The sequence below is a fragment of the Mauremys reevesii genome, linkage group 24 (genome assembly GCF_016161935.1).
Source record: "Mauremys reevesii isolate NIE-2019 linkage group 24, ASM1616193v1, whole genome shotgun sequence".
NCBI lineage: Eukaryota > Metazoa > Chordata > Testudines > Geoemydidae > Mauremys > Mauremys reevesii.
This window is the reverse complement of record NC_052646.1, coordinates 7,402,512-7,422,611: the sequence shown is the minus strand read 5'-3', so window position 1 is coordinate 7,422,611 and position 20,100 is coordinate 7,402,512. Positions and strand designations below refer to the sequence as shown.

The following is a 20,100-nucleotide window of genomic DNA, read 5'->3' as shown; positions in this document are numbered from 1 at the left end:
CTGTCGGGGCCTCCAGAACGGGCTGCCTGCAGTGTCTTTGAGGGATGCGGCCACCTTTGGAGATGACTGAGACTCGACAAACTCCCTTCCTGCAGGTCACTGGCAGAAGAGCGTGTTCTGTGTCAGGTCCGAACCCATCCCCCGCCTTCCCTGTCCATGCTCCAGTTTTGGTGTCTGGGCTTGTCCATGGGACTGGGAATTACTCTGGAATAGCTATGCCTGATTAGCATCCTGTGTGGACGCTGAGTCTGGATTGAGGGAATTTGTTCTGCTGTAGTTTAATCTGGATTAAGATAAAAAGGAAAGAAGGCACTCTTCTGCCAGAATCAGTGTCTCTATTCGGGAATAGCTACTGCAATTTAAATTCATGCCCTACCTTAATCTGAATTAACTTTTGAGTGTAGACAAGCCTTCATTCGGTTTGTTCCAATCGAGCAGCCCAACGACGCACCTCAATAGCACAACCTCCCTCAGTCCTAACCAGGCCCAGCACAGCACCTGTGTGGGATACTGACAGCGCCTTGGTATGAACAACAGAAACAGGAATCCAATTTGTGTTTAGTTCTAGCTTTTCCGAGGCCTCCTTTGCCAGCCTGTCAGTCATCTGCTAATCTCCATTGCCAGCAAAAGGTCCATTTAAAAAGTCGCTGTTTATGTAGGACCTGCCTAAAAACGATACATGGTGCTGCCGCAACAGTGGACTGTTTAGGTGTCACTGAGCAACTGACCCCTGGACTGGGAGGTAGGACGCCTGGGTTGCGTTTCCAACTCTGGGGAGGGGTGTAGAGAAGGCCTGGGAGTCAGGACTCCAGGGTTCTCTTCCTGGCTCTGCCACTGGATCCTTGGTCACCCTGCATCATGCCACCTCTGGGCTGAGAGAATTAAAGGGGATGGCTGCTTCATTCTTTCCATAGCCAAGGGTTTCATCATTTATTTGTTTAAATGACGCTTGTTTCACTTTGGTGGAGTGATTCGGTTCAGCAGAGCCGCAGGGCCTCCCATCGGCTTCTTTCCAGGAAACGAACAGGGCGAGCGCTCGGTTCTAGCAGCATTCAGTCCTACCAGAACCCCCAGTCCCCCCCGCCTGGCCTTGGGCCAATGGTGCTGGCATCCATGCAAGACTGCCACCCAGGCACTTGGAGTCCGCAAAGTTGTACCACTTTGAACTATAGCCTGGTATAATTAAAGCAGCAAACCCCACGCTGCAGCCAGGGCCCTGTTACAGGGGTAGAACAGCAAAGCAGGCTCATGCTGGTGCAACTGCACTTTTCCTGCCTGCCCAGTGAAATGAGCAATGCTGGTAGAACTGCATATAGAGTGAGGGTACAGCTCTGTAGCTTGGGGAATCATGCTGCTGCCTCCCACCACAGCTATACCAGCTGAGGTCAGGGTAGCCCTGGCCTTAAAGGGGCAGCTCTCAGCTATATGGTGGCAGAAGTCTATAGCAGAGGACTTCCAGGGGGTACTCAACTCATCTAGATTCATGTTTCATAGAAGATCAGGGTTGGAAGGGACCTCAGGAGGTATCTTGTCCAACCCCCTGCTCAAAGCAGGACCAATTCCCACTATTTTTTTTGCCTCAGATCCCTAAATGGCCCCCTCAAGGATTGAACTCACAACGCTGGGTTTAGCAGGCCAGTGCTCAAACCACTGAGTTATCCCTCCCTTCCTCAGCCTGTGGGTTTCAGCCCCTAGGAGGGTCATGGGTTTAGAGGGATTGCACGTGCAGGGCCAGCATTGGGGGGAGAAGCGGGGTAACCGCCCGGGGCCCCCACATCACAGGGGGACCCGCAAAGCTGAACTGCCTGCTTCAGCCCCGCTGCCTGAGGCTCTGGCTTCAGCCAAGGCTCACACTGAAATGTAAGTACAATATTTATACACCAGTCCATGCATTGGCTAGAATGATATGGTCAAAAGGGGAAAGTCAGCAACTGGGCAGTAAGGGTGTGGCTGTGACACGCCTGTATTTTGAGGTTTGATTTTTGTAAGCACAAGTGAGCTGAAACTTGGGGGTACACAAGACAAATCAGACTCCTCGAAGGGGTGCAGTCGTCTGGAAAGCCACTGATCTATAGGGTAGGCCTGGCCCTAGTGGGGATGCAGTTATAGGAGGAGAGAGGTGCATTATGCCAGCGTAGCAAGTCCCATATGAGATGGGGAATCACCCATACCAGTATAAGGTGCTTTTACACGGGACGATTTGACCCATTGGTCTGACTAGACTGGTTAAAACAAATCACCTCCTGATTGACAGTTATGAAGGTAGAAATTTTAATAGTGGCCAGGCCAGAGAGAGATTCAATTTTCCCAACTCTCTGTTGCCAAAGTCAAGGGATCAAACACCAGGTATCAGGCCTGCAAAGATCACAAGCTTGGCTAAAAAAATCATGAGATTATTCAAAAATAATAAATTTGGAGTCTGGCGCCCTGTTCCCCAGGCCCCGGTTTCTGAACCTTGAGGGTTCCCCTCAGGTCACATTCTCAAGCCCAAAGGCTAAAAATTGAGAGCGTGTCTACGCAGCAGTGTTTTAGCAGCTGGAGCGCTGGACTGGGAGGACATGGCAGCTCTGGCCTGCTGGGTTACTTTGGGCAAGTCACTGCCTGCTCTGTGCCTCAGTTGCTCCATCTGTAAAATGGGGATAGGAACACTGCCCTCTGTTAGAAAGCACTGTGTGTTCTGCTGAAGAAAAGCGCAGTAGCAGAGCTAGGTATGAGAATTAGCCAGAGAGAGAAATACTGGGGTAACCCTGGGTGTGGCCCATCTTATTTCAGTAGAATGGGTGGGGTGGATTTCACTTAAACCCCTTCCCAAGTGACATAGCTAAATGGCCCTCTTGCACCAGGATAGCTGTGTCCATGGAGGAGGTTATACCAGTATAACTATATCGGGTTAAAAAAAATCACATTTTTAGGTGATACTGGAAAAATTTCCCATGTGGACAAAGCCTGCTTTGAAAATGCAAGCCAATGGTCCCCCAGAATCACATGACTCCTGGAGCTGGGACTTCAAGAACATTGCAAGAATTGGCAGCACTGCTGATTTCTCAGCCCCAGGATGGCTGCAGGTCCTGGTATTCCTAGAGTTCAAGGCCAGAAGGGACCATTGTGAACATCTAGGCCCCGAAACAATTCCTAGGGCAGAGCTTTTAGCAAAACCTCCAGCCTTGATTTAAAAAAATGGTCTCCCCTGCCATGGGGAGGTGTGACTGCAGAGCATGCAGAGGGGATCTAGCCAGCTCGCTCCAGTAACAACAGCAGTGATGCCCGCACCTATTGAAGCACTGCATGGGTGGAGGCCGCTCAAGTATCCAGGATCCTGGGAGGGCAGGGCAACCACCCACCCCTGCTCTTGTTATTCAAGCCTCGGGTATGCGATCACATGCCTCAACTGCAGCGTAGATGCACCCTGCTGAGTGCGGCTCGTGGCTGTTTCCGTGATAAAACGGCAGAGGAATGAACCCGATGCCACGGGGCGGACTCATGCTTCCCTCCCTCCCCGATGCACCGCTTCCCACCATTTTCTGCAGGCCAATGGGCCGAAGCTCGCAGCCGCCCTACAGGTCTTCCGCCCTGCACAAGGCTAGCAGCGCTGCCTGGTAATCGCCTCTCGTCTCCACCTGGAGCAAGGAAAGGAGAGAGCAATGAGACATTTCCCAAGGGCGCGGGGAGCACTCCTCCTCTCCAGCCTAAGCGCTGGAAGAAAGCAGTGCGGTCTAGTGGTTAGAACAGGAAAGTTAGTGGTGGAGGGCCCGGATTCTAGGCTTGACTCCAAGGAGCAGGCTTGGTCTTGCTCTCACTCAGCAAGGGGCTGGGAGCCAGGCCTCCTGGGTTCTAGACCTGGTGCTGGGAGGGAAGTGGAGTCTAGTGGGTAGAGCAGGGAATCTGGGAGTCAGGACCACGGGGGGGCGGGGAGGCTTGGACTAACGGCTCTATGCCCCTGGGTTCTAGGGCACGCTGTTGTTGGGTCTGTCTCCGGGGGGCACAGCGTGCTGACCTGGAGACAGGAGTACAGAGACTTCCCGTGGCGCTTCTTGAACTCAGAGCGGATGCTCAGCAGGTCGGTTTCACTGCGGGAGATCAGGATGCGGATCAGGACTTTGTCATTGGTGCCGGGGCCCTGTGCGGGGAGGGGAGGTGCATGCTCAGTCTGGGAGATGGAGAAATTCCAGCTGCTAATAGAGAGGAAGCGGAGCCCCAAATTCTGGAGGTCGGGGTCACTGTATCCCCGTTAGTCCATACAGCCCAGTATCTGCCCCCGGCCAGCAGACTGAGCTAATGCAGCATCGGCCCCCGTCTCACTGGCTAAAGACCCTGCCTGACCCTTGTGGCATTCAGAGAACCCCCTGCAGCCTGAACATCACTGCCGGGCTGCCCCAAAAGGAGGCTGGGCCCATACGCTGCCGATGCACCGGCGCGGGTTGAAGGCGACTCACCTTCATGGCATTGTGCAGCCTCTCGGCGAAGTAGCGCGGGGTGTTCCTGCACACCGAGGCTGAAAGGAGAGAGGGGCTCAGGGTTCAAACCACGGCACAGGCTGGCTGGCGTGCACGGGGCACCGCTGCCCTTTGCTGGGTGGAATCAGAACTGCTCCACTGGCTGTCATAAGCCCTGTACTGTACACAGCGCCTGGGGATTCTCCCATAGCTGACATGACGGGGGTGGGGGTTGTTAGAGTAGGATTCTCTGCCCCGGGGTTCGCTGCTGTTGCCTTGCAGCATGGTGTCACCTGTCACGTCCTAAGGGACTACAGAACCGATACAGATCCACGACTGGGTTTAGTACTGATGTCCTCTGTTTTCCCTCCGCCCTCCCAAGTGCAGGGCCAGCGCCACACTGCCCCATTAACAGCGTCCTTCAGCCCCCATGACCCCTTCAGTGCTCAGCCACTCAGCGCGGGCTGCCGGCCCAGGGGGCTCGCTGGAGACAACGCTGCAGCTGGCGTCTGCGAGGCAAACGCCGGCCCGCTAGGAAGTGCGCTGACACGGAGGGGCCAGCGGACGGCAGTGCCCCTTAGCAAGCAGGTGGCATTTGTCCCAGTGCCCCAGGGGCAGCGATCGCCCATCTTGTCCCTCAAGGCCAGGCAGCTCGGTGCCAGCCCCGAGTCACCTATTGAGCCCAGAACCCTTTGTGCCCACGTGCCACACGCGTGCTCGTGTTCTCGGCCTCGAATGGAGCCCAGAGCCTGGCTCTCCGGCTTGACGCTGCAGGGTCTGTTTAGATCGGGTTAGTAAATAAATGAGTAGCTGGGCCCAGGCCCCCACTGCGCTAGGTGCTGTCCAAAACCAGTCCCTGTCCCACAGAATGTTTAGCTTACGTGAATCAATTGAGCGTTATAGACGGAGTCAAGCAGGGTCCTTATAACCATCCATGCCCCCTTCTTCTGATGGCCGCATGCCACGCCCACCACCCACTACTCATGTCTCCACCATGTGTACCCCGTCCATTCGCCAGGGATTGGCCCTTTAAAAATGGGGCCCTCACCCGGCGGGTGACGTCATCAGAAACCAGGGAATCTGCAATCGCGACTCCCACTAAATGTTCTCTTCTACCTCTCCGGCTGCCATCCCTGAGCACCTCCCAGGCTTTAGCGGATCGATCCTCCCAATCCGCTGTGAGGCAGGTAAATGCCATGGTCCCCCATGGGAAACTGAGGCACAGAGCGACTGGCCCAAGGTCGCCCTGGGAGTCTCTAGCAGAGCACAAGTCCCCAGCTGGCACATTAACCCCTGGGCCATTCTGCCTCTCTGGACCGCACTAGGCTGATGGCGCTCTCAGGTTCAGGGGACCCAGCCGCAGCCCAGTTGAGTGTTTACCTAAGGCCAGCATGGCCGCCTGGCCATCTCCCCGGAAGTGCTTGCAGATGGTCTCCTCCACCTCCAGCCCGTGGGATTTCCGATACTGACCGAACACTGCCGGAGTTGGAAAGGGGAGAGTTACTCCTGGCCTGCACGTGGCGCGCTTTGCCGGGGGGCCAGCCCGGGACTCTGTATCAGCAAAGCGCTCCTGGGGCAGGGACACGCTGCATATACAGCCACACTGCACTCTTACGGGTAGGGCTTATTCCCTCCCTGCCGAGCGAAACGAGTGACACGGGTAAAATACGGCGCTGCCGGCATGACCGCATCTACCCTGGGGCCAGGACGCCTCCAGACATTTCACATGGTATGCGCCTGCCACCCCCGTCCTGGCTGGCTCCCCCGGGCAGGTCCCTCGCTTGGAGCAGGTCTCCAGGCTGTTGCTGAGCGAGTCCTGAGGGCAGAGCAGAGGGGACAAGGGCCGCTGGAGGCTGGGCAGCCCCCCGTCGGGAGCCCAGGAGCCCAGCCCTGCCCAGCCACACCCTGCTTCCAGGAGTCCATTGATTTAGTGGGGGATTGGTCCTGCTTTGAGCAGGGGGTTGGACTAGATACCTCCTGAGGTCCCTTCCAACCCTGAGATTCTATGATTCAATTTCCAGGGATACCCCTGGGTCGGGCCACATGGACACAGAGAGAGAAGTGCCTCGACTCCCTCTGCCAGCTCCCAGCTGTGTGCGACGCCAGGGGCTCCCTGCAGCAGGGCGTCCAGGCCTTGCCTCTGCTGAGATGCTCGGGGCTTCGCTGCGTGAAGATGCTTATCCACGTCCTCTCGCCGGCCCCCTCGCTCCTGGCTCCTGGGTCTGCAAGAGCCTGGAAGGAGGAGGAGGAGAGCGGTGATGGGCTGCGGGTGCTGCGAGAAGTGGCTCCCCCCAAGGGGGCTTCCCCGTTAGCCTGGAATTAACCCCACTGTGTTCTGGGATGCAGCGAGATGGGACCGGGGGCACCCTATTCCTGAGCCATAACGAGGCAGCTCTGAGCAGAGGTGCACTGAGCTTGGCTTCGCTGGGGAAGCTCGGCCCTGAGGCACGCAGGGGGCATGTGATCAAGCAACACAGGGACGAACAGGTGCAAGGGGCAGGGGCCGCCGCCCATTGGCGCCAATCGTGCCACTACGGCGGCATGTGGCTGGGGTACAGCAAGGTGCAGTACTGATTGCTGCCACTGGAGGCAGCAAAGCAACCCCTCCCCAAGGCAGCTCTCCAGGGTAACTGAGCAGGATCCATGGGGACCCCGTGAGGCAGGGAATCAGTCCAGCAGTAGGATTTCAACAATTCTCCCCCCCACCTCGGGCAAATCCCCAGGCTCACCTCAGCATCCTGCTGTATCAGGGCATAGTCGATGATCCCGGTGTAGTGCTCGCGCTTCCCCTGCAGGGTAAAAGGCCGGAGAGACCGATTTGTGACATGGTCAGAGGTGGTGTCCCTCGCCCCACAACCCGCATAACGCTATGTCTGCTCGCAGTTACAGTATTCAGCCACTAGAGGACCCTTGGGTGTCTGTCTGGTAAATAACAGAAACAAAGCTGGGTCTCAAGCTGGGTGGAAGCTTGTCTGTTTGTCAGTAGCTGTATGTACCATGATGCCCACAAATGCTGAGGGAAGGGAGTGTTGGAGATGGTAAAGTAGGTGGGTGAGGGCTCGCCCCCCCCCCCCGCCTTGCTGTACTGGTTCCTGTGGCTGAGCAGTGGTCCCCAGTGTACGTGCCCATTCAGGTCATACAGAAAAGGAACCAGGCAAAGTTTTACCTTTGCTAGCGCCAGCAAAATTTCCTTGAACCAACTGCTGGTTTCTGAGGCTATGTCCTTTTCAGGGTCTGCTTTAAAGTCTGGAGACAGAGAAACCACCCTGGTTAAAGGGGAATTCAGCTCAGTGGCTTGCATGGGTAACACCACTGCCAGCTAGAATAGGTGCAGGGATCAAACCAAGAGACCTCTGGATCTAAAAGCAGCAACTTCTTCACCTTGAGTTAAAGGAGCACCCTTGGTAGGCTAGCCACAGAAGCCTGTATATATACTCTAGCCTTGGGGTGCGGGGACAGAAACCTACCTTCATGTGCGACCACATAGGACTGGTCCAAAATTTTTCATTGAAACTGTTTTTTGACAGAAAATTGGGGTTTTGACTAAAAAACAAAATAAAATCACAAGATATATCTGCTCCCTGATTTTTCATTGAAAAGCAGAATGCCCCAAAACTGAACTCTTTAAATTAGGAAATGCTATTGCAGTGCCTCACGGGAGTTGTAGTCCAGGTGCCTCATGCTCCCCATGTTCCTCTCTTGGGCTAGTCTCCCTGGTTGGACTACATTTCCCATGATGCATCATGGCCAGTGAGTCCCATGATGCACCACCAAAAGGGGAGAGCATGGTGCATTATGGGAGATGTAGTCCAAGCAAGGAGCCTGGCTGATAGATGACAAAATGATTTCCCACCTTCGCCATTTTCATCGACATTTCCCATGAAAAAGAATCCAAGCCAGCTCCAGAGACACATGGTTCCAAATGTCCTCAGGGTAACAGGGTCCTCTCCCGAGCTCAGGCAGTGCTAACCTGGGGCTCCCCTCACAGCCCCTGGCCTTCCCCGCCCCCACTTTTACCTCGCTGGTAATAGGCCAGGCTTTCGCTGAGCTGCTGGTTGGATCGAGTGGAGAGAATTTCAATCAAAGCATCTTCGTCAGTGCCCATGCCCTGTGAAAGCAAAGGGCACAGAGCGGGTACAGGAGTGGCTGGGACAGGAGTGGCTGGCACAGCTAAGGGATGAGGACGAGCCCGCTGCTGGCTGCACTGGAATAGGGGGCGGATAGAGCCAGCCCGAAGTGGAAGCACTGAGCCAGGAGCAGGGATGGGCAGCCCTGTGGGCAGTGACGCTGCTTTGTGGCAAGCTAGTCCTCGGGACGGGGACGGCATTTGCCGCCTGTTATCACATCCCCCTTCTAACCTCTCCGTACGGCTCCTGCCACCCTCCTTGTCTGTGCTGCTCTTCTCGGACCTCCCTCCCAGGTGTCACCCCAGAGTGGCAGGATACCTGGGTTCTATGCCCACGGACCAGCTGGGTGAGCTTGGGCAAGTCCTGGCTGCTCGCAGTGCCTCAGTTTCCCCTCCAACTCTTCGTCTGGTCTGTTCTGACTATGAGCTGCTTGGGGCAGGGACTGTCTCCCTCTGTGTCTATGCAGCGCCCGGCGCCATGGGGCTTCTACCACAATACACATCATATATGATAATATCACATCCCAGCGCCTCCACTTGGCCAGTCCAAACCCCGCTTGAGCTTTTCTGCTGCTACATCCCCTTTGCAAGCCCCTCACTCACTGCCCCCGCTCCAACTCTTCCTGCTCCTCAGACCCCTCCCACTGACCAGATGAATTTGTCGAAACTCCTCTGGGTATTTTCCACCTGTGTTTATAATCTCTCTGGCGGGCCCCTCGCTGCTGGACGCGACCAGGCACAGAGTTGGGAGCAGGGCCACGTGCACCCCACCGGCCTCCCAAGGGGGAGCTGCGCCCCCAGGCCGTACCTGCATGGCCGCCCTCAGCTCGTGAGCGTCGTACTGAGCCGGCGGCTTCAGCAGCCCCACGATGACCTGCTCCAGGTTCCCAGACAGAGCCGCTCCCATGGATTTCAGCAGGTCCTGGAAGAGAGCCCCGGAAGGGTCAGAGCAGCTGAGGCCAAGCAGCGGCCTAGCTCCAGGCCCCAACTCCCCTGAGACAGGAGGCTTCGTGCATTTGGGGGACCCCCTGGCTGCTCCTTTCCTCGGGGCCCTGCGAATGGTCACCCCAAGTGGGCTGGTCTAGCAGTTGGAGCATGAAACTAGCCAGGACTCCTGGGTTCTGGGAGGGTGTGTGGCCTAGTGGGTGGAGTAAGAGACAGCAAGTCAGGATTCCTGGGCTGTATTCACGGTTCTGCCACCGAATCGCTGTGTAACCTCAGCACAGCCTCAGTGTCCCCATTTGTTAAGCGACGAGAGTAAGGGCTCCCATATAGGGGAGCTGCAAAGGTTAATAAATATTACTTGCACAGAGTTTCAGATGGAAGCCTCTAGAGAAAGGAAAGGGGTTGCATTGAGGTGGCCAGTGTCTCCGGGTGCACCGCTGTCCCCTAGTGGAGAGATTTGGTAATGTGTCATATGCCCTATACTGGTCACAGCTAATGGAGATTCTCCATTGGCGCAAGTGCTGGGGCCTGGGCTATGGCCATAGGAGGATCAGAGCAGTCGCAGTGAGGATTGTAGTGGCCCGTTGTGCAGCGTAGAGGCAACCAGGATGTGTTGGGTTATTAATATGACTGGGCGGGGGTTGAACCTAAAGGACCATGGGGACACAGAAAGGAGCCTGCTGATGCCAAATGACCGGCACACGGCCCCACCTTGTGCACTAGGGCATGTCTCTGCAGGGCAGACAGACTCCAGTGCCTGAGACCAGCCCCAAGCAGACAGCATCGCTGTTACTGACAGCTCAGCCCAGCACCCCCCGGGGCCCTTCCCATCACCTGCTTGGTGAGGGCCTGGAACACCTTGGTGATCTGCTGCCTCTGGGCGTTGGTCCGATTGGTCAGCACATCCAGGATGGCCCCATGGTCAGCGCCTGTAGCAAGGGGGCAGGAAACCTGGGTGTGAATATTCAGCTGGCTGCCGGGATCCCCTCCCCGCACCCCTCCATGGTGGGATCGCGTTACCGTTACCCGCGATGGCCTCCACGAGGTGCTGAACGTCGCTCTCCGCGTCAAAGCCCAGGTAGGGTTTGATGGTGCCCAGCGTCCCCCAGGCTGTTGTCTATGGTAAGAGTAGAGAAGGTTAAGCGGGTAGTTGTTATTGAAACTCATATATGGAACTTGCTGCTGTGTGACATTGTTGAGGTGAGCCTGTGGGACTCCCTGTCACGGGATATTGGTGGGGTTAACCCAGGGGATTCACTGCTGCTAGATAGTAACATGATTAGCTTGTGGGGCCTCACTGCCCCGGGTTATTATTGAAGTTAATTCATGGAACTCCCTGCAACTGGCTATTACTCAGTTTAACCTGTGGGACCCACTGCCATTGGATAGTACTGGGGTTAACCTGTGGGACTGACTGCAGTGGGATATTACTGAGGATAGCCTGTGGGACTCCCTGCCACTAGATATTATTATCAGAGTTAACTCAAGGAATTCACTGCTACTGGAAATTATTTAACCTGTGGAACTCACTGTCACTGGGGATTACTAGGATTAATTTATGGGACTTCTGCCATTATTGAGGGTAACCTGTGGGACTCCCTGCTACTTGATATTAGTGGGGCATACCTGTGGGACTCCATGCTGCTGGCTATCACTGGGGTTAACCCACTGGAAACCCAAATCACCCACTTTGGTGCTGCGAGTGCCCCCAAATCACCCCCTCACAGTGCCCAGGGTGATCCCCAAATCGCCCCATCCCCCACTTGCTAGGGTGAAACGCTCACCATGGTGCCCAAGACTATCCTTAAAATACCCATGATGCCTGCAGAGGCCCCCTGAAACACCCTCCCACCCATGCCCCACGATGCCCAGGGCAGGGATGCCCATGGTGCCCCCCTCCTCCCATGCTCCGTGGCACCATTCACCTGCTGGGCCAGGGGCAGCTGGCTGAGAATCTCATGGGTGAGGGAACGTCTGTCCATCCCGTCCCCCAGGAACATTGCGTCGTCTTTGCCAGCAGACGGCTCTGAAAGGCAGAGAGGGGATGAGGCCCCCCCATGGGGAGACTTAACTGTCCCCCCAGCATCCCAAAACAGCTGCCTTCGACAGACTGATTTCCTCAAGCCTGATCCGATTGGGGTAGGAGGGCTAGTTCTCAGCACGCAGCACCAGCCAGCCCCAAACCCCTTGCTTTCCAGGCCCCGTCGCCAGCCTCTCTTTCTCAAACCGCACCCGGCTGGGGGATGGGAGGGCGCAGTCTGTGACAGGCTGGAAGAGCCTAGGCCTTGGACAGGCGCCAAGGGGAACTGAGCGCCACGGGGGGGCTTTTATTCAGATGTTTCGAGGCTCCGGGTTGCTTTTTAACTCAAACATCTTGGGAGGAAAGTTTGAGATGCCCCCTGAGCCTTTTGCGGGTTGCCTCTCCCAGCCTGGCCTTTAGCACGGAGCTGGAGCCTTTGCCACCAGCCCAGAGACGGCCTCCTTCTCCGGCTCCCGCCTCCATCTCCCAGCGGCGCTTGCTGGTGACCGCGGCCCAGCGAGCTGCCAGGCAGAACTAACTTGTTTAGTCTGTTGCGAGCGGGGAGCTGAGATTCTAATCGGGTCTGCGGGGAGCCTGTTGCAGGGGGTGGCAGGGCCGGCCTGCCAGTGCGCTGTACCAGGGTGGCCCAGCTTGCCTGGGGCTCCCAGCAGGGACTGGAGCCTCAGGCCCTTTAAATTGCCACCACTGCTGGAGCCCTGGGGCTATTTAAAAAGTCTGGGGCTCCCATCGCTTCTACTGCCCCAGCCCTTTAAATAGCCCCCGAAACCCCACCGCTTCCCCAGGGCTCCCGTGGTTATTAAGGGGGCGGCGGTGGCAGCTGGCCATTTAAATATCCCCGAGTCCCGGGCTGCTGCTGGAGGAGGAGGACACGGTGGGCTGTACCCCCTGTACCCACACCCCCTGCCCGCACCAGCCCCGCACCCCCTGCCCTGCCCGCACCAGCCCCGCACCCCCTGCCCTGCCTGCAGCCAGCCCCTGCCCACACTCCTCTGTCTCCAGCCCTGCCAACCCTTGCCGCACCCCCTGCGGCCCTGCCTGAAGCCAGCCAGCCCACCCCACATCCCCCTGTCTCCAGCCAGCCCCACACCCCTTGCCCTGCCTGCAGACAGACCCTACCTCCAGTCAGCCCCTGCCCTGCCTCCAGCCAGCCCCATGTCCACTGGTGCCTGCAGTTCCCAGGGCAGTAACCCTGCATACCTGCTTCAATGAGAGGGGCAGGGAACAGCTGGGACCCACACATGTGCAAACCCTAGGGTGACCAGACAGCAAGTGTGAAAAATTGGAACAGGGGTGGAGGGTAGTAGGATCCTATATAAGAAAAAGACCCCCAAATGGGGACTGTCCCTATAAAATCGGGACATCTGGTCACCCTAGCACACCCCCAGGGAGTGGTGGGGACCCACACATGTGAAACATTTCTAGTTCATGCCCATCTTTTAAAAAAAGAACTTTAGGTAGGGTTAACATACAGCCATATTTTCCCAGACATGTCCAGCTTTTTGGTTCTTAAATCGCCATCTGGGAGGAATTTTTAAAAATACGGACGTATGGTAACCCTATTGGTACAAAAAATACATACTGTGGCACATCCCTTAAAGCAGAACTTTTTACAGGGAACCGGTTGCTAAGAAATGAAAGGCGCCCTGGGGGTGGGAGTGTACGCTGGGGAGCTTTGCACGGGAGAGCCTTGCACGGCACGCCTGGGGGAGCGTTGCCCTGGGGATCGCAGCCTTGGGGGCTGCACGTGCTCCTTCTTCTCCGTGCCCAGTGCCCCTCCCCGACTCTGTACCCCTCTCCCTCTTCCCTGCAGCCCCATTGGGACACAGGGATCCCCTACTGGTGTGAAGCCCTGGGGGTGGCAGCCATAAAAAGCAGGAGTCCCCCTAAAGTATAAGGCAGATTGGCCAGTTAGTGGGGCTCCATCTTCCCCCTGCTTCTCAAGCACTAATTGAGGCTAAGCTCCCTGTAGAAATGCAAAGAATTATTCCCCTATGGGAAGCTGGTAGCTGTATGTGTCTGTCCAGCTAATCCCCATTGGGATCTAGGTACTGGACACGCTCTTGATCATCAGCTGCGGATCCACCCCTGTTAATTAGCATCATCCTCATTCCACAGATGGGGGAATTGAGGCACAGAGGGAGAAAGCGAGTGGGCCAAGGCCATGGCGGGAGTCAGTGGCGGAGCTGAGACTAGCTCACAGGAGTCCTGACTCCCAGTTCCCTGCCCTCACCACTGGAACGCACTCTCCTTCCAGAGCTGGGAAGGGAACCCAGGTGTCCTGACTCCCACTCCCCCACTCTAACCACTAGACTTCACTCCCCTCCTAGACCCAGAAAAGGAACCCAGGGGTCCTGATTTCCTGTGCTGTACCGACTATATCACCATCCCTCCGGTAGATAACTCTCCTCCTTTGCAGCCCAGCTGGTTTCCCAGAGGCCTGGCCAGCAGAAGAGCTGGATTTCCCAGAGACGGAGACAGACCTGACGAGGCTGCACTTACCCCGAGCCGCGCTAGGCAGAGTCCGGATCAGTGCACGCTATGACCCGACCAGTGTGTGCGCTCGGTTGATGCAGGGAAGGGGCAGGACTAACGTAATCTGATTGGCTGAGGTCCACACAACTGGTGGGTGTGTATCATCTGTCCCACCCCCACCCCACCCCCGAACAAACACCCTTCTGTGCAGGTGTGGGGACGAGGGGGGGCATAGAAAGAACCCTCCACCCCCTAACCCACCCAGAAGCAGCCACGGCAACCCACACATACAGCCTGCCCATCCTCCCAGCAGCCGGATCTTTCAGGACACTGGCTGCATTGTATTGCGCAGTCCCCAGCTTGACGTGACATCCACCGCCAGCCAGTACCCGCTGGGACAGCAGGCACTGGAGGGATGCCCCTCCCCGGGGGGATCAGTCATTGGGCAGGGAGCTGCTGGCGAGAAGTGCGAAGAAAAACCTGTCCAACGTGTCGCTCCAGAGCCAGGGTGGGTGGGAGCAGAGAGTCAGATGGTTCTCAGCTTGGTTTGTGCACCGTGCCGAGCTTCGCTCCGCTGGAAGATGCCAGACGGGCTGTGCCCCAGGGGGAGCACTGGGGCGAGTGGCTCTGGTTTTTTGGCTCGGTCGTGACCGGCCGTGAGTTTCTTAGTGGGGAGGCAGCGAGTTGACTTGCTCCAGCATGACCTGGGGATAGGTTCCCATCGCAAAGCCACAGGGAACAAGTGGAGGTTGGCAAGAGGCCAGGCCTACCGCCACGGATCATTCAGTGGAGAAGACGGGTGGCGGAGGGTTAGTGTATAAGCCTGCCCGTAGCGAGACCTGCTTTCAGCTCCCCCTGCTGCCTCTACGACCTTGGGCAAATCAATCAAGCCCAGATCCTCAAGGATATTTAGGTAACTAACTACCCCTGAAATCTGGGACTTAGGCCAGGTCACACTGCAGACCTATGTCGGTGTAACTATGTCGCTCAGGGGCCACATCTAGCTATGGCTGGAGCCTGGGATTTGGGGGCAGAGTTAGATTCCCAGCCTGCCATCCTGGAAAAGACCTCTTGGCCTGGAAAGTTCTCAAGGCAGAACGACCTACCCCTTTCACGGCACGGAAAGGGAGTTTCTGGTAGGTTAAGATGGGAAACTGGGCAGAGGAGTGTGGACTGCAGGAGACCCAGCCGCCACCAGAGAATGCCAGAAGGAGACAGCACAGAGCATGGATTTTAGGGTTCAACGGGACCATTGGAGTTCAGCCCCACACACTCAGAGCCCTGTGCCTCCGTCCCCCCATCGATCCTGCAGCTGCACCGGTTGAGCAGTAGCTGCCGCTGCCTCTAATCAAGCGAAAACTGGTGTCGGCTGGATCCGTCTAGGTGGTCAGCGGTGCGTTTGTTGCATAAACCCCCACACCTGCGTGTGCTGGGCTGAAAACATGGGGGTGCCTCTCAGCTGTCTGGAGCTGCATCTAGGGGTGCACTGAGCCAGCCAGTCTGACTCTGAGCCTCCTAGGCCCAGCGCTTCCAGCTCAGGGGAATGACATATGGAGCCGCTCGGCTCTAGGGTACAAATTGCAAAGGTCCCAGCTGGCGGCTGTTGGGTGGCCTGCATGCAACGAGCCAGGTGGGTTGGGGAAAGCTTGCCCCAGCCATCCCCATGCTGTGCTTGTTCTGTGGCTAGAGAGGGGATTTGAGTCTCCTGACGCCCTGTCCATCAAGCCAGCAGGAGAAAGCTGGATGGGGTGGGGGAGATCTTGGTGACTGGCGGCTTCTTTCAGGCATCTGTCCACGCACAGTTCCTCTGGGGTGCTCTGCTCGGTGCCCCCTTCTGGGTCCCTCATTTTGACCCTATTACCTGCACCCCCATCCCTCTGCTTCATTTTTGTCCCCCATGCTCAGTTGTCATCTGGGTCCTGTGGCCCTGGCCACACCTGAGGAAGGTGGGGCCTTTTGGTCCAGTGGGCCCTGCCTCTCAGTCATCAAACAGGCTGGGGAGAACTGATGGCCTTGTGATGTAACCCTGGGCTAGGGGACTGGGGTTTGATTCCCTGTTCTGCCAGATACTCCCTGGGTGAGGTCTGTAGCTGCTCTGTGCCTCAGTTTCCCACCTGTAAAATGGGGATGGTATTTCCCCAGCTCCCAGGCTGAATTCACGTGGCAGCCAAAGCAGAACCATCTCAAGCAAGTAGGAACCTGGGCCGTTTTTGCGACCTCCCAGGAAGGAGCCCGGAGGCCCTGGGTGACTCAGCTGCCCCCCTGGCTGCCAGACTGCATTCCTAGCAGAATTTCCTTCCTTGTCGAACAAGATCAAACAATTCCTGCCTCGGAGGAGAACGGGGAAGAAGTAACAAAACCACCGATGAGGGCGGATCAGATGGGCCCAGAGTCCCGCTTGTACAACACGGCAAAGGTTTCCGTGCCTGCCAGCACCTGACTCCTGGCTCTGACGCCCGGAGTGCTGCGGGGCAGTCGCTGCTGGAGGGCAGAGAGCAAAGTCCGGGGCTGGATTCCAAAGCTCTCGCTGGGGGCGGTGTTTGGGGCTGGGGTTGGGAACTCAGAAGCCCCCCCAAAGTTAGAGGGGATAAATAAATCTTGGGTGTGGGGTTCATCTCTGCATTCGGGGTGAGGAATCTTCTCTTAGCCCTACACATGCACTTCTGCCTAGGCAGGGCTTGGACGTGCCGCCCATCCCCGTGGCATCTGACTCCCCAGCCGAAGGCGCCCCTCAGCTCTTTTGTCCCAAACGATATTTGCTGCTGTCAAGCCTCCCCTGAACTCTTCTGTTGGCATCTGCTCTCCCTTCCCAGCCTCTTTCCCCTCCCCCTGCCTGAGCCCCAAGCCCACCTCACAACGGAGCAGAGCCCCCCTGCTGCAGCCCCACAAAGAGCCCCGCCTCCCCCGCTTCCCTGGCCTGACTCCCCACTTATTCCCCCCAGCCTCAGCCCTTTCCCTCCCCGGCACCTTCTCACACCTCTGCCCCGTCTGTCTCCTTCCCCCCAACGCTGCCCACCATATGCCTTGTCTCCCCCCTCTCCTGAGCAACGCTGCCCCCTCCTGGAGAAGGGCTGTGTTGCAGCTGCTCAGGTCCAGGTGAGCCAGCCTGCCCCCTGGGGAGAGGGAAGGGGCAGGAAGCCTTGGCTGCCCGCTTAGCAGCCATGGTAGCCGGGAAGCCGGGCACATGCCCCCCCCGGCCCAGCTGGGGAACAACACTGCAGCTGGGCTGAGCATCAGGCAAGTGCAGGGGGCAGGCCTAAGGCTGACACTACCTGTCCTGGCAGGTGGGCACTGCTGTGCCCTTGGGACTTGGGGTCTGTGTGTGTGTCCATGCGTGTGTGTGCGTCATTGTGAGTGCAGGGCCGTCCCTAGACCACATGGCGCCCCAGGCAAGGAGCATCTTCGATGCCCCCTCCCATTTGTTAAACTTGAATACCTTCCTTTTGACTGCATGTGTAGCCCGTGTCACGACGTCGAGGCACGGTTTGTCTGCGTGATTTATCCCCGTCGTATAAGCTGATACATTTGCACCCTGGGATCTGTACAGCTGTAGTTATTCGTGCCGGATATAAGCAAATAACAAAAATTAGTTTCCTCTAAGCTTCTAGAAACTGTTTAAGAATAACTGGAAATGTCCAGAGCGGGGCTGACAGCAGTCTAGGAGGTTAGTGAAAAATGAAGCTATGGACAGAATGCCAGAAACAGTTTACTTCAAACGTTCCATTTTCCCTTTTGTCGCTAGCAACAAAAACAGCCCCCCAAGCCTGGCGCCCCCCCGATCCCAGCGCCCCCCAAGCCCAGGTGCCCGTAAAACTGGCCCTGCGTGTGTGTGTGCCTGCGTGTCTATGCGTGAGCTTGCGTGTGTGCATGGGGCATGCTCCCAGCCTGCCTACCTCTCGCACGCTGCTCCTGGGCCTTGTGAGCTAGTGCAGAGATGCTAATGCGGGGCTGGCGTGGGCAGCACAGGCTGGGAAGGGATCCCGGCAGTGGAGGAGGTGGGCGGTGTGGGGATCACTAGGAAACACAGGACTCTCTAGCCTGGATTGGACCAATGGGCCCATCTAGCCCAGCATCCTGTCTTCAACAGTGGCCAATACCGGATGCTTCAGAGCAAGGTGCAAGAACCCTGCAGCGCTGGGATAACCTGCCCCTCAGGGAAAGTCCCCGGCTGATCCCAGGAGCTAGAGGTTAGTTTATGCCCCTAAGGAGAGAGGTTTACAGCCTTTCCAGAACCTTTCACTTCCCCCCCCCCGGAGGTTTTCATTACCCACATCCATGTCTGATCCTTTCTGGAATCCCTCTAAGCTCTTAGCCTTGATGCTGTCATGTGGCAGTGAGTTCCGCTGACTAACAGCAGGTTGCGTGAAAAAATAGTCATTGCATCCCACTGCGATGCAGCAATGGGGTCAGGAGTGCCTGGACGCCAGGGCCCCACCCTGGCTCTTTGCAGACCCAGAGCTCCCATCGGCAGCAGTGGGAGCTTCCGGCATACAGGCTCCATCCCCAAGGTTGGAATAAACCCCCGGGGGCCAGTGAGCCAGATCCTCTTGCCAAACTGCCTCTGATGCAGAGATTCTGTGGGCTGGACAGGGGCCAAGCAGCTTTGAAGACAGATCCTGCTGCAGGATCTCTCAGGCTGTGGACGTGGACAGGTTCCTGGTACCAGAGGTCGGAGGGACTAACTGCCTGGCAAAGCTAGCTGGGGAGGGAGGGAAGCTGCCATACCACACCCTAGGTTGGCCGGATTTTACTGACTGAATTTCCTGGTGCAATACGAGGCCACACTGTCCCCTGGAGTTTAGAGACCCTGGCTAGACACTTGCCTGCTCGAATTTTAGAGGGTAGATTATTATTGCCTGATGCTATAGATCTGCAATAAACAGGCCAGTTCTCTCAACATCCCCCCTGTTCACGCCCCCTCCCTCTCTCTCTCTGCTTTCTCCCAGATGGCCTGGCATCGCTTCCCTGTTGTTCTCTGTCCGTCCCACCTTTGTCTGAAGGGCAGCGAGGGCTATTATTATCATTGTTATTTATTAGGTGTATTACGGTAGCGTCCAAGCGCCCTAGTCACTGAACTCTGGAGCCCCACAGTGCTAGGGGCTGTACAGACTGAACAAAAAGACTGTCACTGTGCCAAAAGGTTTATAAGTGAAAGGTGAGAGCATGGTACAGGGAGGCCGGACTTCTGAGCTCTAATCCTTAATTCTGACCTACAGGCCTCCCATCCCCCGTTATTCTGCCCCCCTCCCCAGCTCTTCCGATCCCCTGCATCATGACTTGCATGCAGTCACAACCCACCCCCTGGTATTCAAGAGTCCTTTCTCTAATTTCTATTAGTCACATATGCAGGTTTTGTTGTTGACTCTGCTGCTTGACTTGCTGCGTGACCTGGAGAGAATCACTTTCCCTATCTATGCCTCAGTTTCCCCATCTGTAAAACAGGGATCACAGCTCTTCACAGAGACACAGGGGGTCTGATTCATTAGTGCCTGTGAAATGCTTTAAGATTTTCCGATGGAAGGTGCGAGAGAAATGCAAAGTGTCATTATGGTAAGAAAATCTGTCCATGTAGGAGCTGTTGCAGGGCTGCTTGGGAACTTTATAGCAAGAGGGGGAATAGCACATGGATCCTGCTCCCAAAGCCCAAGCCCAGGCCCCTACCATTTGAGCTAAAGGAGAATCTCCATTTATGTATAGGGCATATGACACACAATGGAGTTGTTTCAATTCCATCCAGTAGAGGGCTGCTCTCTTACTCTCCCTCAGTATCTCTCACACACTCTGCAGTCCACTACAGTATTATTAATTTAATTGGTCATTAAGGAGACTATGATTCCCATTGCTTTAGCCTTAACATTTCTCAGCACTTACACTACTTTTCACTTTCAAAGCCTGTGCATTCATTAGCTTTTAATCACCCTATTAACAAACCACACTTCTCTACCTGATTGGGAGAGGAGGGGGTTGTGCTGTTGGAGGCACTCGGTACATAATCCTCAGCTGTGAGTATGCAATTTTTTCCAGGAATGCGAAGCCGATCACTACTCCTGCCCCTAATCATTATTTTTATTATCAATAATAAT

The 20,100-nt window shown here is 56.3% G+C and overlaps 1 protein-coding gene across 3 annotated transcripts; it reads right to left on the bottom strand.

Moving 5' to 3' along the window:
• Positions 1–1,937: 1,937 nt before the first annotated feature.
• On the bottom strand, positions 1,938–14,077 carry ANXA9 (annexin A9). Of its 3 annotated transcripts, XM_039512235.1 has the most exons (13): positions 14,045–14,077; positions 11,430–11,530; positions 10,525–10,621; positions 10,339–10,433; positions 9,368–9,481; positions 8,451–8,541; positions 7,600–7,679; positions 7,163–7,222; positions 6,572–6,665; positions 5,814–5,909; positions 4,434–4,492; positions 3,995–4,117; positions 1,938–3,617 (listed from the first exon to the last, which is right to left on the bottom strand). In XM_039512235.1, the coding sequence occupies exons 2-13, from the start codon at positions 11,502–11,504 to the stop codon at positions 3,555–3,557; spliced, it is 1,047 nt and encodes a 348-aa protein (XP_039368169.1). In that variant the 5' UTR covers positions 11,505–11,530; positions 14,045–14,077; the 3' UTR covers positions 1,938–3,554. The 3 variants fall into 3 exon arrangements, with proteins under 3 accessions (XP_039368169.1, XP_039368170.1, XP_039368168.1); XM_039512236.1 differs by lacking the exon at positions 3,995–4,117; XM_039512234.1 differs by lacking the exon at positions 1,938–3,617 and having other exon boundaries at positions 3,635–4,117.
• Positions 14,078–20,100: the final 6,023 nt, after the last annotated feature.